An 18,981-nucleotide genomic window follows, 5' to 3' on the forward strand; every position below is an offset into this window, starting at 1 on the left:
ACACACACACACACACACTTTAAAGCAAGTGACATCATGAATCATCACTCCTGCAGGCTGGGATAGCATCCAACTGCTGGTCCCAGTGCAGGGGGCTCTGTTGGAGTGTGTACACTTGCACAGATGCTTGTCTGCACACACACACACACCCACACACATATGCAAGCCTAACTTCTTAGTAACTTTTTCCTCTGAAATGTTTTCAGCTCAGTGGGAGGCATTGCTGCGTAAATCTGTGGGCCTCCCTCAGTGTCACCACGGAAACCACAACAACATGTTAGGCGAGCTGACGGGACTCCCCTATACCCCAGAATATCAGTTGTGTAATCTGATTGGCTGACGGGGAGGCTCCCCCACAGAATCATGTCTCCAGGGGAGATCAAATGGAGACTGGATATGTTTTCGGTTTATTTCAGAACACTGACAGTGTGTTGATGTGGGTGTGGCTGTCTTTGTGTATGTGTGTGCTTGTTTCCATGTGAAACAATTTGCCAGTGTTCCATAACAGTATGACTCGGTAAAAGCTTGGGTGTCAGCTGCCTCCCCCTCCCCATCCATCTCCCTCCCTATTTAACCTCTCACCCTTCACCCAGCTCCACCCAAACTGGGCCAGGGGTTTTCTCCAGAAAACTGCCTCATTACCAAAACGCTCTCACCAGTTAATCCAGACAAGTTTGTATACGAATGATATCTGAACCTGTGGTTTCCATCTATTAGCATATGGTTTCCATCATACAAACCTCTCACTCTGTCAGCCAAGGTGAGGGTTTAGGATTGTTGGCCTTGATTGTGAGATGAGGGAGCTGAGGTCGAGAGGATCAAAAGCAGCAGAACCAGCGTTTTCTGTCAGATCCAGGCTCACCTGTGAGTGTTGGACAGAGTCGACATGGTGACGAGCAGAGAGCTGCTGCCCTCTAGTGACGCTCAGCCCTGACTGTACCATATGGTACTGTGTCTGTTTGCAGGCCAGCCTCACTACTGAAGAGGATCTATAGCTCCATCTACAGGATGATCTGTGATTTAACACTAGGTCCTGGTCTAAATCAGAATCAGTTGTATTTGCTAAGAAGGTTTTCACAATTTCCTCCTGTTCTTAAGCTATTTTCAATGCTTTTAACTTTTTTTTTAATTGGGTAGAGACGAAAAACGGTCCTGTTTTGAAACAATTGCACAATCTGCCATTATTGTGATATTATGTGACCGTTAGGAGGAAAGGGTGGTGCAAGACACAGCAGTTTTCTAGGTCAAAGAGACCACAAAGAGAAACTATTGTCTTATGTTGTATCTTAAATTATACTGGGAAAATATTGCTCAAGGTGCATGGCAAAGGGATGTTAAGGTAGTTTGTTTAGTGCATGGTCTGAAGGGTAGGATCGTTACTAATGCAACTTTTTAGCATTCCTCACTTGTGTGCATTCTTATGTCTCTTCTTGCACATTCTTTCTTCAGTGCTATCTGACCTTCTCCCTATAAGATTTGTTATTGATATCACAGGGCTGCAGCAAAAATGTGCAGTGGCTACTTCTATCTGCTGACACGTCTCTCCCTCCTACTGTAACATTCCAGTCTATCTTTACTCTTCTGTCTGAAAAAGAGAGGAAACAGGAGCTGATCTGCTCTGCCATTGGCTGTGTGAAGTGCTAGTGACAGCTCTCTCACTGCAGCTCCAGGCTGAGGCTCATCACTACTGCTGATGTAGGGTTAGCTCACTTACTCTTAAAATAACCTGCCGCCGATAGCCATGCGTATAAATATGTAAAGCCAAGTTGACCGACAAAGGCCTGGAGTTTGTTGTTCTTAGAGATTACATGTTGACAGGCTGTTGTTCCTGCAGAGGGAGATGATTAACTGGGCAATGATCTGGTGATGCAGCTGGGCAACCCTTCCAGAAATAGGCAGTGTGGTAAAAGGCCTTTCCTCTGGTGATTATTGAGTCAGCTCTACAGGCTTAAAAATGTTATATGTCTTCATAAAATGCAGTTATTTAGTTATTTAAAGACAATTTAAACAACAATTTCTTACGACGATGTATTAGCAATACATGAGCCTCTGACTAGTATAATGGCCGGCTTGATTGGCTCTAATTGTTCAGAAATGATTGCAGAAAAACAAAACCACAAATCACAACCGTGCTATTATAAACAGAGATACTAGCTACAGTCACAAGGGCATATGAGTAGTAGACCCCTGACTGTAGTGTGTAACGTTTGCTTAGTCACAGATCTGTCAAGTTGGTGGATGGAAAAGCAAATGCTGCAGAACAACATAACATAATGTTTAACTTAAACCAACAGATGGTGGCAGAGTGTCTTCATCTCTGTTGATGTTATGTCGATGGCATTTTTTTGTATTTTCAATTTTGGGCCGTTGGCTGCTGGCTGTGGTACTCGTGACATGTTTTATTACAGGACAGCCTCTTCCTCTGCTCAGACAGCCACAGCAGCTGTGTCATTAACTGTTCCCATGTTTTCCTCCTGCGATTCGGATGTGAGGTAGACCGTGACCATCACTGATTCACTTCATCTATCACGGAGGCAGCACTTGAACTTGGTTCATTCTCTGCAGTTTAGAGAGGAGGCTCCCAAGGCAACTTTGTGTGTGTCTGTGTGTGTGTGTGTGTGTGTGTGTGTGTGTGTGTGTGTGTGTGTGTGAGAGAGAGGAAGTGAGCCCGGGAATAAAGAATAGAGCTGCAATGTGAACTGTTGTTTCCTGCTGTTGGCACGGTAACCCTGGGAGTATTTCACCCGCCACTCAATCCAGGGAAAGGGTTATTTCCATGGAGATGGCATTTGGCAGGCCTGGTCTAAAGTGAGTGTCTGTATAATCACAGAGAAGGGAGGGGGAGTTCAAAATGTAACTTTATTTGTCCCAGTGGGCAGTTCATTTTACTGCAACTATAAAAAAAATATCATCACGTAAAAATATAAAGCTGATGTGTATAACAACACGCAAATGCAGCAATGAATACAGAAATATATGTCTGCATAATTTACCATTTAGCCAAAAAGCTACCCACATTTAAGTATATCTACTGTATGACTTTTAATTTAACAATTATTGACAGTATTAGGTTTAACTAGTTCAATTAAATGCCTGATCATAACTCTGCTAAGTTATCAGACAATTCTATTAAATCACATTTTCAGTCATCTTTCTCTGTGTGTGTGTGTGTGTGTGTGTGTGTGTGTGTGTGTGTGTGTGTGTGTGTGTGTGTGTGTTACACATGTGAAGTCTGCCCGGTGCCTGAAGCAGAAATAAACATGAAACATGTTGGCTATTTTTACACAGATAATTTTACACACAGCAGACAGCCAATTTCAACGAGCAGGTGTGTGTGTGTGTGTGTGTGTGTGTGTGTGTGTGTGTGTGTGTTTAGGAAGTTGTTATGTTCACACTATTCAACTTCTCTAAAAGACTGGAAGAAGCTGGAAGATTCCTGTTAACTGAATCCATCGACGCATACGTGCATGCGCCCACGCACACACAATTGATATGCCTGACAAATTCGACACATGCTTGTGTGGTAATTAAACCCTTTAGGAGGGCATGTGTGCACGGCGACAGTTGTTTTTGGACAACTGATCCTCTGCTTTGGTCCCGCCGCTCTTCCCATCTTGCATGTATTTGATCAATGTTGTGAAGGCTGCTGACTCACCTGTTCCTGTAGCAGTGGGGTTGTGTTGTAGTTGGAGGAAAGCACTTGCAGACATAATGCTCAAAACACTCACATACACTTGTTGCTCAGCCCCTCAGGCCCCCATTTTTTACTTCCATTAGCCCTTTCTGCCCTCTCTTCCACATTCCTCTCACCCTCTCTGCCGGCCTCTTCTCTCCCTAAGCGAGCATCTTAAAGGAATTCATTCATTTTTGGGAGTTTATATGTTGCTCTACTTGCCAGTTAAAATACAAGAACAATGGCATCAAAGTCATCTATGTGTCTATTAAATCGCAAAGATCGGAGTAATGTCTACCTGAGTAGAGAATGAATCCTTGCTTTGTTGACATAGCTTGGCTCCCAGCCTGTGATTTTAGTGCATGGGTTTAGTGCATGTGAGCGTGCCTCACTTGCTAGCTCAGGGCCGCCGCTCTGCACTGAGCTCATACGGCGGTTACAGCTGATAATGGCATCCCGACCGAAGGTGTCATAGCGGAAGCATAGCACCCACCCTACCCCTGATTACCCCTCAGGTAAACACTGTTAGCTCTGTCAGCACTTTTGCAATAGTTTGCATTGTAAGCTGCACTTATTAAAACTGCAATAATTGCTTTAAAAAAAAAAAAAACTTGGTTACATTAGAGCAAGATGTAAACACAAATTTGACATATTACCATATAAAGTTGATATGGCGAATATAACCCATGTACACATCTGGCGGACAGAGCCAAATGATGAATGTAAATCCAATGTTCAGTCTCCTCTTAGCTCTGTTTTTGGTCTCCACCAACTCCAGAGGGAAATATGTGGCTCTTTAGCTGCTAAACACTCTATATCGAATATTTGGTTGGCCACAGAACTGACCCACACATCACTGCTGACCTTATGTGTCCCTCCCGTTGGGAACAGTTTGTCCCTCAAGTTGCTTTCATGGCAATTGATCAGACTGCAGCTTTTATCCTTCATGCTGTAGTGGAGCATCTATGACTCTTTAAAGGAGGTGGTTCCCACAGCATCCTCACAGTCCTCACGTCTTGATAAATTTAACCGTTTTATTTATGTCGCTGTTTAACACTCCAGATCCATTGAGAGAGGCTGGTTTTAGGACCAAGCGGAGACTTTTTTTTTTGGAGAGTGCAGGGTTACACCGACTTGTCAGTCAGACAGGAAAAGAGCACACAGCTGCCCCATGGCATCTGTCCTGGCTCTCTTTACACACACACACACACACACACTTACACGTACACCGAATCTCTTTATACAAAGATTTATGATATCACAAGTGCATCGCTACAGTTGATGTGGCCGTGCAGAGAAAGTGCCAGGAACTCAATTTTCAGTGATCCGACTGAGCAGCAGAGACGGGGAGAGAAAAAAAAGAGAGAGAGGGAGGGAGGGAGGGAGGGAGGGCTGAGGGATTCAACATGACACTAAAAGCTGGTGAGATGGCACTTGTCAGATCGTGCTCATTTGTTCATAGACACGGCATAGTGATTGTATAATGTTTCCCCCTGCTGCACGGAGGTGAGAAGTGGCCAGAAAGAAGACAATGTGTTTGTGTGTGAGTGTGGGATCGGTATGTGACCTTGGCTTCAGTACAGAGTCCAGTTGTTCCAAAGAATTCAGTTGGGCCGGGTGTGCAGGGAGCGGAGAGGAGTTACCCTCAAAACCCCGGGTGACTCACTTATTTATCTGGGAAGGCAGGAAACACTCTACGAGTCTAGCGTGAGAGAGTTGTTGCTCATCTGTTATTAACACACCATGTTGTCAATGATGCAGACATTAGCAGTTTACGGAGTGATGGAATACATACTAAAAACATATACGTCACAAGGACGGCAAGAACAGGGACTCCAGAAGATGGAACACCATAGAAATATAGAAGAAAAGCAGGAGAAGAACCAAATGAGAAAATATCGAGGATGTAGAAAAATACACAGTGGACCAGCAGGAAACTAACGTGTTGCTGTTGTAGATAAATATCATCATTTTAGTTTTTCTGAAAGGACTTTGTCCACTTCGTGGCCCCAGGAGGTGTGAAAATAGTTGCTGAAACACTTTCATCCAACAGCAGTTAATGTTTCCACCATGTCCTCCTAATTGATGATGCTCATGGAGCCCAGTGTAACACTTTCCATCTGTGCTGCTCTAAAACACAACCATGGTGTTTACTTTGCCAACAGATTCTGAGAAATTGACAGTTTCATTTTCTCAGCAGGCAAGCATTGATATACATGCTACAGTACGTGTAAACTAAACTGTTATATGTCAGACATTTGGTGAAGTGTCTTAGTATTGCAGGGGTTTTAGCTGGACAACTTAAAAATAGGTCACGCCCATCTGTCCTGGGGGATCCCCTCTTGCACTGTCAGGCTTCAGATTGGTGTTGCTTGGCTCTGAAGTGGTGCTGGTCGGATCTGGCTTAGCTGGGAGAAAGGTCAGACTGGAAGATGGAGGGTGTTGCATTGGAAATGTGTACACTTAATTATAAATACTCACTATTTATTAGCTATTACCACATATGCTAAATTCACCAAAGCTTTCCTTTATGTATACGAATTTCACCACAACTACTACATTTGTATTTTACACCTGAACCAAAAGCATCAGGAAAGAAAACTTGTATAATTATTAGGTTATTAATTAATTATTCAAATAATTGAAATAAATTGTTAATTGACAACAATTCTGATGATCAAATGTCTATCAAAATTTAAAAAAAAGACTAATAGCTTAATTGATTATGTAGAAAAGACCATCAGTAAATATAATGTTATTTTATCAAGAGTGACTCTTCATACATACAGGGCTGTTAAAGATTTTAGTGTTTTAGCAAAAGGGAAGAAGCTTTAAACTTCTAAGTAAGCCCAGCTGAATGATTGAAAGTCAACAGATATAACAGGTACATATAACTGATCACTCCATCCCAATTTACCCCCATGAAATATTTTGGCATACTTGCCCTACACCAACACTGAAGCACTGATAAGCTTCCAATCTACTGTTAAGTACAATTATTTCAATCAGACTCACTTTGATTTGTAACTTCCCACTGGCTAACTTTAGTCAAAGGCGGGGACTGAGAAGGGCTCAGGTCCTGCAAAACACTGCACACAGATATGCAACATGCCCCCCCCCCCCCACCCCCCTAATGCTCAGGACAGCCGGTGTGCCGTGTGTGTGTTGCCAGACCCCGGCATGGCTCATGTTTCTCAGTGCAGTTTGTCAGAGCCCAGCTTGGAGCCGCAGGCACCAGTGAGACTACACCAAATACATACATCCTGAGCTGACAGGGGCACATCAGAGGGTTTTCCAACCCAGAGAGAAGCTGCTGTTTGGGCCTCGGATTGGTCATAAAACAGCCAAGTACCATGGTTCTGCCTCCTGGCCTGCATAGTAGCACGGGAGTCTTAAGGAACATTTCTTTGCACAGATACCCTGCTGGATTACTGCTTTACAGGACACCGCTTTGGGAGCCTGTACATGCGAGTGGAGAAATTCTGTGAGTGTGACTGATTGTCAAAGGCCATTTTGCCTGAAATCACACAAATGCTTTCCTGAGGCGTTTGGCCATTTCTGTGGTTAGTGGATATCTGAACTGTTAAGTGGACTTCTTTACCACAGTCTACTCGATTTCCTCTCAGCGGTTGTTTAGTTGCCGGACAAGCTGGTCCGTTAGTAGTCGCCGTGTCAGTAGCTGCACCGGTGGCCGTGTCTGGTGGGGGGTTACGTGTCTCGGCCCCCACCATGATGATCAAGGAGACGTCGTTGCGGCGGGACCCCGACCTGAGGGGGGAGCTGGCCTTTCTGGCCAGGGGGTGTGACTTTGTCCTCCCCTCACGCTTCAAGAAGAGAATCAAGTCCTTCCAGCAGCAACAGGTCAGTCGGTGCAATAAGCAGGATGGACGCAAGTTTGGACTTGGACTCATGAGAAAGACGTTAGACACGCAAGAAATATACTCTAATCCTAAATACATATGTCTTTTTTTCTTTGTTTCTCTCTTCTACACACACATGTTCACAGATGTTCATATATTATACACACACATACAGTAGATACATCTTGTTGCTCTCATACACACAGAGTGACATTGCAGAGACGACAAACTTGTCTGAGGCAGATACCAGCAGGGTATTAATAGGGCAGGAGGTGCAGGAATAGAGTGATGGAATGAACTCTGTGAAGGAGAGTGGGAGGGGGAGGACCGCTACAGCTGTCCTGTTCAGTACTCACCCTCTGAGAAGGCCCTCAAGAAGGCAGACACCAGGCATCACGGAGCTCCTGCCCCGACGCACTGCGTAGTTTTGATTTAAGCAGTGTTAATAAAATACCAGCGTGAGGTTATTTCTATTTCATTTTGTGTAAGCTGTTACTTTTCAAGTCATCAGCCTTGAACTACAGCAGATGCGAATGGGACACCTCACCCTGTCATTGCTACTTAGTAGTGTACATTGTTGTCTTGTGAATTAGATAATGGAGTATGTGGGGAATAAAATAAGTGTGTTCGGAGCTCTTCCTGAGGACAGTCCACTATGTATGGCCCAGAAGACCCTTCTTGTATTTCAAACTCCAATTTGGTGCCCAGAATGTTAAAGCTAAACCGGCTCGGTCAAACCATCATCAATGCATCAGAACAGTTGCCATGAGTGTTGCTTATTTTTACCTTATTAGTCATTTAAGGTTCCAGAGATTAGGATGGATTAACTTAAGCCCAAAATAGTCTTCACTGTCACACTCTTGTGCCGCCTGTAGCTTTTAGCCAACCATTTAAAATCAGTCATAATTGCAGACTATAAAACTCACTGACTGTGAAGTCTCTTGTTCTTTGTACATATTTTTATGATTAGTTGAGAGTTTGCACCACATCCCTTACATGGATCCCTTATGCTCATAAAGCGAAGTTGTGTCTTGTCTTCACTTCTGGAAACAGTACTCAATATCTTTACTTAGTTACTTTTCATAAAAAATGAATGGATTTAGGAATTTCATGTTGTCTGTACATTTTGATCAGGTCAAAATCATGCAACAATATGGCAGTAAGAGTAAGAGTGAGAGTGCTGTCAATTGGTATTTATAATGCAGTGGAAGAATGGAGCTCTGGTTAGGAACAACAAGCCACATCAAGCATACCTATAGACTGTGGTGTTGTAGTCATTAGCATGCTGTCTATGTGGTTTGTTTTATACCTTACTTTTAAGATTTGGTTAACAAACCCTACAAACAAAAGATGAAATTGCAATGTTCTTATTTTGAATTGTAACGGATTACAGTCAAACCAGCTTGTCTTTTCCCACACATGATCGTCCTTTCTCTCTTTTCAGGTCCAGTCCAAACCCGAGAAGAAACCAGGCACACCTCCACCGGCCCCTGCCCTGTCCACCCACACCCCCACCCCCACCCCAACACCACGCTCACCCAGCCCTCCTCCGGCTCCGGTGATAGTCACCCCTCCTCCCCCTGCCATCAACATTCCCAGGTTCTACTACCCCCGTGGGCTCCCCGCCATGGGCCCGGCCACCAACCACGACGCAGCCATTGCTGCCATCGAGACGGCCTTCACTGAATTTGAGGAGGAGAAGGCTGACATATATGAAATGGGCAAGATCGCAAAGGTCGGTAGTTTAACAACAGACATCACAATGTTATACGATATTTTTCACAATATTTTCATGTTTTCTCTAAAATAACATAACTGTTTGATTTAACCCTTTGATGCGTATGATCATACAAGTGTGATCATTCCAGCAAACTAATCTGAACACTGATGGGGTGTATTGCCATTTTGAAGTCAGATTGGTCTTTGAAAATGTATTCATACTAAGTTTTTATTCACACAGTTGAAATTCAATTTTTCTCTGAAATGCAGAGTTCGCAGGAGGTTGTTTTTTAAAATTATCATTCATTTTGTTTATTTATTTATATTTGTTTATTTGTCATTGACAGAGTGACAGAAGGACACTTTTATTTGAAGTCAGTTCTTGGCGCTTTTATTTTGAAGACAATTCTAAGACACTCTTACCTCAATTCCGTTACATCTACTTGTAACAAAAAAAACACATGGGGGCTAGTTTGAGGCTATCTTCCATTACCGTTTCCAAGAGAAACACTCTGCAGGCTCTGCTTCCCTTCAGATACAAAAACACATCCATGCTCATGGGCGACACCACACACACTCTGAGAGAGGGAGAGAGCTGCAGGAGAAGCAAAACGCCAAGTATTTGTACACTCGATACTCGCGATATAGTAATTTACTACATCCAACACAGAACAAGCAATACATCGAGTATACTCTATATATCGCCCACTCCTACATCAACGCTTACTGGCAGTATTATGTGAGATTGAAGCTACCACACTAATTTGTTTTCCTTGAAAAACGTTTTTTTTTTGTCTTACACACGTTGGCCTCATTGATGCAGTGCTGTTGTTATGTTGCCACTCCTTTCTAAGCAGTGTGATCACCGATTCTGGGAAACAAACGCTGTGGTGAAGTACTGTGCACAATTGATTTTCAGGGTAAGATAATGGTGTTGTTACTTGTCGTTCTGTGCAGGCATGCGGGTGTCCACTTTACTGGAAGGCTCCCATGTTCTACTCAGCAGGTGGTGAGAGAACGGGCTTTGTATCTGTTCACTCCTTCATTGCAACCTGGAGGAAGTAAGACAGGCCTCATGTTCGTCTAAGAAAGTCTCATGAAATGTGACGTTGTAACTCTCATCAGCTTATATTAAACGCCTCCTCTCCTACAGGTTGTTGCACAGTTGCCACGATGACTCGTCAAGGTTTATCTCCCTGCTAGCCAAACCCAGCTGTAACTACCTGGAGCAGGAGGACTTCATCCCTCTAATGCAGGTAAATTTCATATCAACGTCCATCAATCAGACGAGCAACGCAAACATTGCACAAGCTCTGCACTATTCTCTGTGTTTACCACACACTTTTCCTTTTTTCTGTTTGTGTTTGACTGATTAGGACATAGTGGATACGCATCCTGGGCTCACATTTCTGAAGGATGCACCTGAATTCCATTCCCGCTACATAACAACGGTAAATGGCATGAAAAATGATATCCACCGTCCTTTTAATGTGATATTATGATTACGGTGTAATGATAGGACGACCATTTTATTAGTCTGCTGAGTTGGCTACATTGAAGCCACAGCTTCTTATGTTATCCAAGTATAACTAAAAGAAATTACAGTATTATATGAGAGTAAATCCGCAACCTAAGCTAAACATCAGACAGTCTTACATATTAATGTTGTCCTAGTACTCACATTTGATGTATTGAAGATCAATGACATCTCAGAATCTACTCCTCCTACATTGTCAGCAAAGCTGTTTCAGTGCACGTCTAGTAACTTTAGCAGCTGTGTGTGTGTGTGTGTGTGTGTGTGTGTGTGTGTGTGGGGAGATCTGGACAGCTGCAACACGTTTTTTAGAAGTTGGGGGTTTGCTGCGTAGAAGTACAGAGAAGTTCGTGCTCTGATGCGTCAGGGGACATCACAGAAACAGTGACGCCCCCCCTCAGCCCGCTACAGCAGAGGCCCTGACCCTCCACATGCCCTTATTAAGACACTTCCTTCAGTTAAGGACAGATGACCCGCTACTGTATGAGGCATTTGTAGCCCTGGGAGGTCCATGTACCAGGAAATGTGTGCTAATCCGCTCTTTGCTAAGCCTTAGAGTTGTGTTTCAGTGACAGGCAGCCCAGACCCACTTGTTTCCATTGTATGATAAAGACCCTCCCCTTAGTTTGAATGTGGATGAAAATATCAGTTATAGTTGAATCGGTGGTTGGTCTCCCTCATGGAAAGATGAGGAATATGTTTAATAAGTCTGGATGATGGGGCTTGGGAAGATCCCATGTGAGTTTCATGCCATTTCTATGGATTGAAAGCAGAGCCCAACCAGCCTGTCAGACCTTTCGTCCTGCATCCCTTTTTAGACTCCCATTAGCCAGAATGAATAGACATAAAACATTTCATAGCCTCTGCCATCTCTCAACATTTCAAATTATCTTCAGATTATTTTTAAATGTTTACTCATAATTTTACTTGTGTTTTGTGTTTCACTGCTGCTCAACCAATTGCCTTTTTAGGACAAATACAGTGATCGATTGAAAACAATCGAGGCAAAAAAATCCTAGAAAAAATAATTTCATTCTGCTCAATTTCATATGATTCGCTCTGTTAATCGGCACCATTCGGATACTTTGTCACCCCAGGTGATCCAACGGATATTCTACGTGGTTAACCGTTCGTGGACGGGTCGCATGACCATGATGGAGCTGCGCAGGAGCAACTTCTTACAGACCTTGGCCCTGCTGGAGGAGGAGGACGACATCAACCAGATCACTGACTACTTCTCTTACGAACACTTCTACGTCATCTACTGCAAGTTCTGGGAGCTTGACACTGACCATGACCTCTACATTGACCCCAAAGACCTGGCAAGATACAATGACCATGGTAAGAACAACTTAAAGAGCGGCGGGTTTACTGTCCCCAACTGAAATACATCCATACCTGACACATGGGGGTTTATTCTACAACAAATGTAAGTTTATCAAGAAAGAATCTAGGCCTTAAAGCAGAACAAATATTATTTCAAAATCAGAAACGGCAACATCGATTCTGAGATAGTTGTATTATGTACAGATTGTAAAACCCCTTGAGGCCTATTTGTGATTTATGATATTGGGCTGTATGGATAAATAAAGAAATGTGTTGGTCCCATTGTATTTAATATGGATGTTATGCCAGTAACGAATCAGAAACAGATGTCTTTGGATTTGGCACATTCATTTGCTTATTTTCCATTTGTTAGACCCCCACTAGCTAGTGCAGAAAACAACAGCTGTTTGTCCGAGGCTGAACACTTCCATGCTGTCTGATGTGAAATGCATTACACTGTTAACATAATTATATGACCACCTCACCAAATTTTAATTCACTTACTCTGTACTTGCGCAAGTGAACTGCAAATGCAATAGTGTACAACAGTAACCCATTTATCTTTTGGACAAAAATCTTATTTGCTTATTTTTCTCATTCTCTCCTCTGACAGCCTCCTCAAACAGAATCATTGAAAGGTTGTTTTCAGGGGCCGTTACTCGGTAAGTGGAAACACGCAGATAAACAAAGGAGCTAATTACTTCACCGTAATGGCGGTATTGAATGTGAATGTCTCTTTCTCTCTTGTTTCCAGGGGTAACGCTGTGCAGAGGGAAGGCAGGATGAGCTACGCCGAGTTCGTCTGGTTCCTCATGTCTGAAGAGGACAAGAAAAATCCCACCAGGTGATGTACAATGTGATTGAGCAGCTGCTCTCTCTCTCTGCTTGTGTTTAATACATATGCTGCATCCCAGGCAGATGCCATTTTATTTGCAAATGCACTGCTTCCACCATTTATGGGTGTTTGTGTGTGTACATGGTGTGTAACTCTGCATGCACGTGTCATATCGCTCTCCAGTATAGAGTACTGGTTCCGCTGCACGGACGTGGATGGCGATGGTGTCCTGTCCATGTTTGAGTTGGAGTATTTCTATGAAGAACAGTGTGAGAGAATGGAAAGGATGGGCATCGAACCTCTGCCCTTCCAGGATTTGCTCTGCCAGATGCTCGACCTGGTCAAACCTGAGAGTTCAGGTTAGTGCCAGCACAAGCACATCCATGGTGTTTTTTAGTGTCATCTTTAATTTCTTTTTACCTTGCAATCTAAACATAACGCATGCATGTGTTTGTGTACATGTTGATTTCTCCAGGTAAGATAACCCTCAGTGATTTGAAGCGCTGCCGGATGGCCCACATATTCTTTGACACCTTCTTCAATCTGGAGAAATACCTGGACCACGAACAGAGAGACCCATTTGCTGTGCAAAAGGTGAATTAACATCTCTTAAATATAATATTCAGCCATATTGCAGGAACTGTCAATTTGAAGCAGCACACAGTTAAAAAAGAACTTATGAAATGTGTCTCACAATTGATGAAACATATCTTTCTTGGTGACTTTTGAGATGTTGGAGAAGATGATTGTAATATAATAACATTCAGTGCCCTCAAACTTAACAAAATACTGTGTCTGGGCTTCAAATGTTATTTTTTTAATATCTAAGATATTACTTTGGAAATTAATAACAATTCACTCACAAAATTCCACCATTACCACGAAAGAAATTGGATACTGGGTTTTGGTACATACCCCGAACTTCCAGGTGCCATGTTTTTGTATGGTTTTAAAGCTACTTCTCTTTTTGTCTCTTAATTTATTTTGTAAAAATGTATGAAATTCTCTCTTTCCTCTAAAATATGGATATTTGCTGTGCACGTGTTGTTCCAGGACATTGATAGTGAAGGTCCAGAGCCGTCTGATTGGGATAAATATGCCTCAGAGGAGTATGAGATTCTGGTTGCGGAGGAGACTGCAAATGAACAGCTACATGAGGGGTACGATACACACACTTATACTTCCATACATGCTGGGGTCCATTTAATTAAAAAAAAAAAAAAAAAAAAAAAAAAAAGGTTTTCCGCTCATTTCAAGAAGACACCCCATTTTTAATATTTGAAGATTAGCTTGACTGTCAAGACAATATAACAACAATTAACCAGTTCTACTATGCGTGTCATGTTCCCAGGTCCTTTGATGACGACTATGAATCCGAGGAGCTTCAAGTTCCAGGAGAGATTGGGAATAAAATGGAAAAACTGGTCATATCAGACCTGTCAGCATAGAACTCCGTCTTTGGAATTCCTGGGCTTTTCATTCTGGAAAACAAACAAGGAATGCAGTGATAGGAGCTCCCTGTGGACGGATGCATCACAAAATACACGGACGTAAAGACTTAAAACGGATTTGGCATCTGTTTCTCGACGACTTTGGAGTCTCCTCATAACGGACTCATCGTTTTTCTGTGTGTGTGTGTGAGACCGTAAACCAGTACTGTTCTTGTGTCTGGTGCAATAACGCATCCGTACTCATACAGAGAACAATTTCACTGCCTCCAGCTCTTTGCTCCGTCCGACAGAACAAAGCCGACGATGGGGTGGAGAAGTGTATGATAAGCTCTTAAAGGAATTAAGACTAAACATTTCACTGTAAAATAATGTAATTGTGAATTTTCTACAGACAATCCTGCCAGCAGACAATCATCTGAAGGTAGACAGACAGGTCAGACTGTCAGTTACACAAACAGACTCCTAGTGAGACAGAAACAGAAGATATAGTGATAGGCACTGAAAACCCACAGTCATCTGCTCAATAAGGATACATAGAGACAGACACTGCCATCGGAAACCTGCTGCCTGTGCAGCTGTGTCACTGTGTTCCTTGTAAAGGAAGTCGTTAAACCTCCAGTCCCTTCAGGGGAGGAATCATGTAACAGTTTGGGTGATTGTAACAGCACCTCTCTGTGGCCAGTCTGTGCTAATGCCGGCCATCACTGTCATGCACGGTGCATAATGGCTGGCCAACTTTTCCAAGAGGGAGTTCAGTTCACTGCACAGCCTGAGCTGCTCTATTATTAGTTCAGCATTATCATTGCTCCACCTCTGGACTCCCTTTGAAATCCGTTTTTAAACCCTGTAAAAAAAGTCTCTGACGACAACGACTGGAAGGTCACTTTATTGTGTCATTTCTCAGTCAGGTCCCAGTGAGACATATGCACATATAATGATGCATGTTGACAAACATATCAAACTCTCTGGTAGAGTTGCCCACACATTTCCACCCATAACATTTGACACGCAATAGATGCGCATAACAACTGTGAGTTGTTCCTGTCAGTCTCATGCAATTATCCAGCACATGTACAGCACCTGGTAATTACTTTGATCTGTTTTAAAAATGTATGCCAAAAATTGTAATTTTCCTGCTTCTACATCTCATTGTCGTACACCGTTTGTTTGTTTATGGAACATCTGTTCTCCCTGTTACACACACACACACACACACACACAGTACCAGACACACCACTAAAGATGCCGCTTAAGGACTCAGTTCATGCAAATTATGAAAACATATATTCTCATACCTCTAGTGGTATCTAGTCTGCAGGTTTTTTTGCAGAAGTTTTATGAAATCCGTCTCTGAGATTTTTGCCTCGACCACATCATGAATGGAATTTAATTTGTGGCTCTTAAAACATTGGAGCTACTTACATTAACGGGGAGATGTGTTACTGTAATTTGTCTTTGCTTTAAGCACCAACTTACTTCCTTTCACCTGTATTTTATTCAAATGTAGGCAGACATCTCAGTGACTGATAGATTAGAACTGAGGCAAATAAAATCCAAACTATTTGCATAGACAGATGCACTCAGTGAGATTTTACCTTTTTAATTTGAATAAACTGACCCTTTCACTCTATTATTTACTGTGCTGCACTCACAGGGACAGGTGCATGTATGCACACTGCCCTTGCTGTATTAGCTAGCAGCGTGTGTTTGCTTAGAAATTACTGATAGAGGGGTGTGTTTTAGGAGCGTGTGATGTGTAGCTCTCAGTTTCAGGCTCTTTATACGTCATAGTCGTTGCCATGGGGATGGTGTTCCCGGTGTGTGTGTGTGTGTGTGTGTGTGTGTGTGTGCGTGTGTGTGCTTGTATAACTCTTTAATTAGGAATGGGACAGCTTTTGTCCTCATTGGCTTCAAATTCACTGACATATACCTCCTTTCCTGGCACTTACTGTACATACACTTATGCACACACACACCACAGTTGCTATTGAAAGGGAGAAAGAGCTAGTGGACGCTGTAGGTTTCCCCCTTCTGCTCTATAGCCATTGTAAATGTGCCCCACTGTGTATTAAACTATATTATAATAGTAATAACTAATGAGAGCCATTATAAATATAACGGCTCCGATTTTTGATGTATTTTGATGGTTTGTATTGCTGTGCCACTGTGTGGCTCGGGATAGGGGGGTAAGTTATGTTAGATGTGTGTATGTTTGTGTTTGACGCACGGTGGATTCCATCCGCAGAAGAGGGAATCCTCTGGAGGACTGCTCTGACAATCACAAAAATATGAGAAACGGCTCATATGGAGACCCTCTGAGACTGATGTTTCACAGCTGTGGTCACACACACACACTCACTCACACACTCCCAAGGAGACCCACTCATCCAAACAGTATTTACGAAGAACTGTTGAAGGCAATGATGCATCTCCGATTGCGTCCTTGTACTCACACATGCAGCATCAGGCAAGGAGAAACCCATGCAGGACTTTTACTTTGAAATTGCATCCCTACTTTGAAAGGTAGACGGAAGACTTTTATTTGTATGTACTTCCTCTGTGCAGTGGAGACTTGAGTAGGCTGAGATGTGTTCAGATCCTGACGGTTATTGTGTTGGCATGGTTTTCTTTCTGTCAATCACTTTACTTTCTTTTTTTGTTTCAATTTCTTTCTCTTATTTTCTTTCTTTCTTTTCCTCCATCTACCTTTTTCTTTTCTTGGCCCCGCCCCCTGTTATTTGTTGCTTTTGTCTGAAGTTTAAATAAAGATGTTTCAAGAATATTATTTCTCCTTGAAGATTCTTTACGGTTGCCCACACACACACACACACACACACACACGTTCGTCATCATTCCCTCCTTGTGTACACACACTGTACAGTAGGTGTGTTTGTCTGCACTTGTGCTCATTAGAGTGTACTTTACAGCCTTTTGAATTACTGAGTGTGCGAACTGGTCTTCTGACCCTTTTTACCTCGAGGCATATATTTTTTTTACATGTCTACTGTTTCTGTACATGTGTTGGAAATATGTGTAATAACGTCAAACTGTTCTTTAAAGAACATTGAAATTGACACTAAGAGTTTGTTTTCTCCAAGTGCAGGAGATGATTTGATGCTGGCTCAGTTCATTGACGGTTCTCAGACCCACATGGCTTGGACTGACTGGCATACGTGACGTCAGCAGCTCTGTAATGGATCACTGTGGCTTGCGTCACTGTTGTCATGACAAACATGGACCAAAACAGGAAGTGTCTGGTGAGGGTGGCACATTGTTGATTGTTCTTTTGGCAGAAACCAGTCTGGAGATCCCCAGGCTGACTGCAGCCAATGATCCTAAGTTGACTAAGAATCACTCAGTCATTGCATTTTACCCCAAATTGGCTCATTGACATCATAGTCCTTGTCAAGGGAAACAATTAAATTGTGTAGCTTTCCAAGTGGACCCATTTTGGGTTTACCCAAGTGGGATGCGTACTGATACTGTTTACAACATGAGTCAGCTGATGAGTTACTCTGGGCATTAGTACCTTTCTTCACCCTCTCCATCTAGCTTGCAGTGTCTTCTTTGCTTGTGGTTTCCCCTCACCATGACAGCAGTGTCACTTTGCTATTACTCCTACCATGGAGCAGTTGCCATATAGGATACCTCTTTCATGCTGCTTGCTACCAGTGACCATACTAGGCAGTGGTGTGTGTGTGTCCACACCCGGCAGGAGCCAAGTGGTACCATCTGGCACCACTGATCTCTTCACTATTACCACCGTCCTCATCCTTTCCCTCTTTGTCATCTTTGTCCATCCAATAGCTGTTAAGGTAGATACTGTCATTGCCATAGAGCCATTAAAAGTAGCCATTTACATCTAGACAAGTTTTAGTGGTTGAGTTTTGCTCATCTATGTTTTTATTTGGACTGAATTTGAATTTAAGGTAGCATAGTTTACCTCATCAACTGCATTTTGGTTGGCGCCATCACACGTGGTTCCCACATTTCCATCTGCAAGAGTATATTCACTCATCTTCCGACTCAAAATTAATTAGTCTAAGTGGGACTTAAAATAACTTCTCTTACGTGTTTTCTTAGAGATGTAATTCATGGCAAACCTGTTCCTGCCGAGGGATTATTGTTCTGAATGTGAGAATTGTCCTGGAAATGGTGTAACAGTTGGAATGCCAACATGTTGTGATTTGAGCAATTTGCCTCCCATCGAAGGTCAGAGTTGACTGGTCATTGTTTGAAATGGCTTGTTTTTCCCCCCCACAAATGTCAGGGACAAAGCAATTAGTCAACCAGATCGCAGTCCCAGCTCCTTGAGTCACAGGCATTCCACTGCCGTGATTGCCAACACCCACCACCCTCTATGGTGGTGTGGCGCGGCCTGTGTGACGTCACCCTTTGTGTTATCATGACTGGAAGGTGTTCTGTAAGTAGGAACACATGACACGATTGGCAGAGATTGAACAAACACAGATATCCCCTGAACACGGAGCTTTAGATAAAAGCTGACTGGAAACATCCCCCAAAAGAGCAAGGAAGCAACTGGAACCAATTCATCTTATTAAAGAGAGAAAGACGGCGACAGA

General features: G+C 42.9%; 1 protein-coding gene across 2 annotated transcripts in view; it reads left to right on the forward strand.

Moving 5' to 3' along the window:
* Positions 1–17,096, forward strand: part of ppp2r3a (protein phosphatase 2, regulatory subunit B'', alpha) — a 28,528-nt gene extending 11,432 nt beyond the window's left edge. Inside the window, exons 1-12 of one of the 2 annotated variants that reach the window (XM_031847547.1) lie at positions 7–7,534; positions 8,978–9,268; positions 10,210–10,313; positions 10,406–10,508; positions 10,629–10,703; positions 11,884–12,127; positions 12,726–12,774; positions 12,867–12,956; positions 13,131–13,306; positions 13,423–13,541; positions 14,001–14,107; positions 14,299–17,096. In XM_031847547.1, coding sequence (XP_031703407.1) covers positions 7,403–7,534; positions 8,978–9,268; positions 10,210–10,313; positions 10,406–10,508; positions 10,629–10,703; positions 11,884–12,127; positions 12,726–12,774; positions 12,867–12,956; positions 13,131–13,306; positions 13,423–13,541; positions 14,001–14,107; positions 14,299–14,395 — 1,587 coding nt within the window. In that variant the 5' untranslated portion in view covers positions 7–7,402 and the 3' untranslated portion in view covers positions 14,396–17,096. Of the gene's footprint in view, positions 1–6; positions 7,535–8,977; positions 9,269–10,209; positions 10,314–10,405; positions 10,509–10,628; positions 10,704–11,883; positions 12,128–12,725; positions 12,775–12,866; positions 12,957–13,130; positions 13,307–13,422; positions 13,542–14,000; positions 14,108–14,298 lie in introns of those variants that run through there. The other variant, XM_031847546.1, reaches the window with a different exon arrangement.
* Positions 17,097–18,981: the final 1,885 nt, after the last annotated feature.

Source organism: Anarrhichthys ocellatus, unplaced genomic scaffold (assembly GCF_004355925.1).
Source record: "Anarrhichthys ocellatus isolate YVR2014 unplaced genomic scaffold, GSC_Weel_1.0 scaffold7, whole genome shotgun sequence".
Classification (NCBI taxonomy): domain Eukaryota; kingdom Metazoa; phylum Chordata; class Actinopteri; order Perciformes; family Anarhichadidae; genus Anarrhichthys; species Anarrhichthys ocellatus.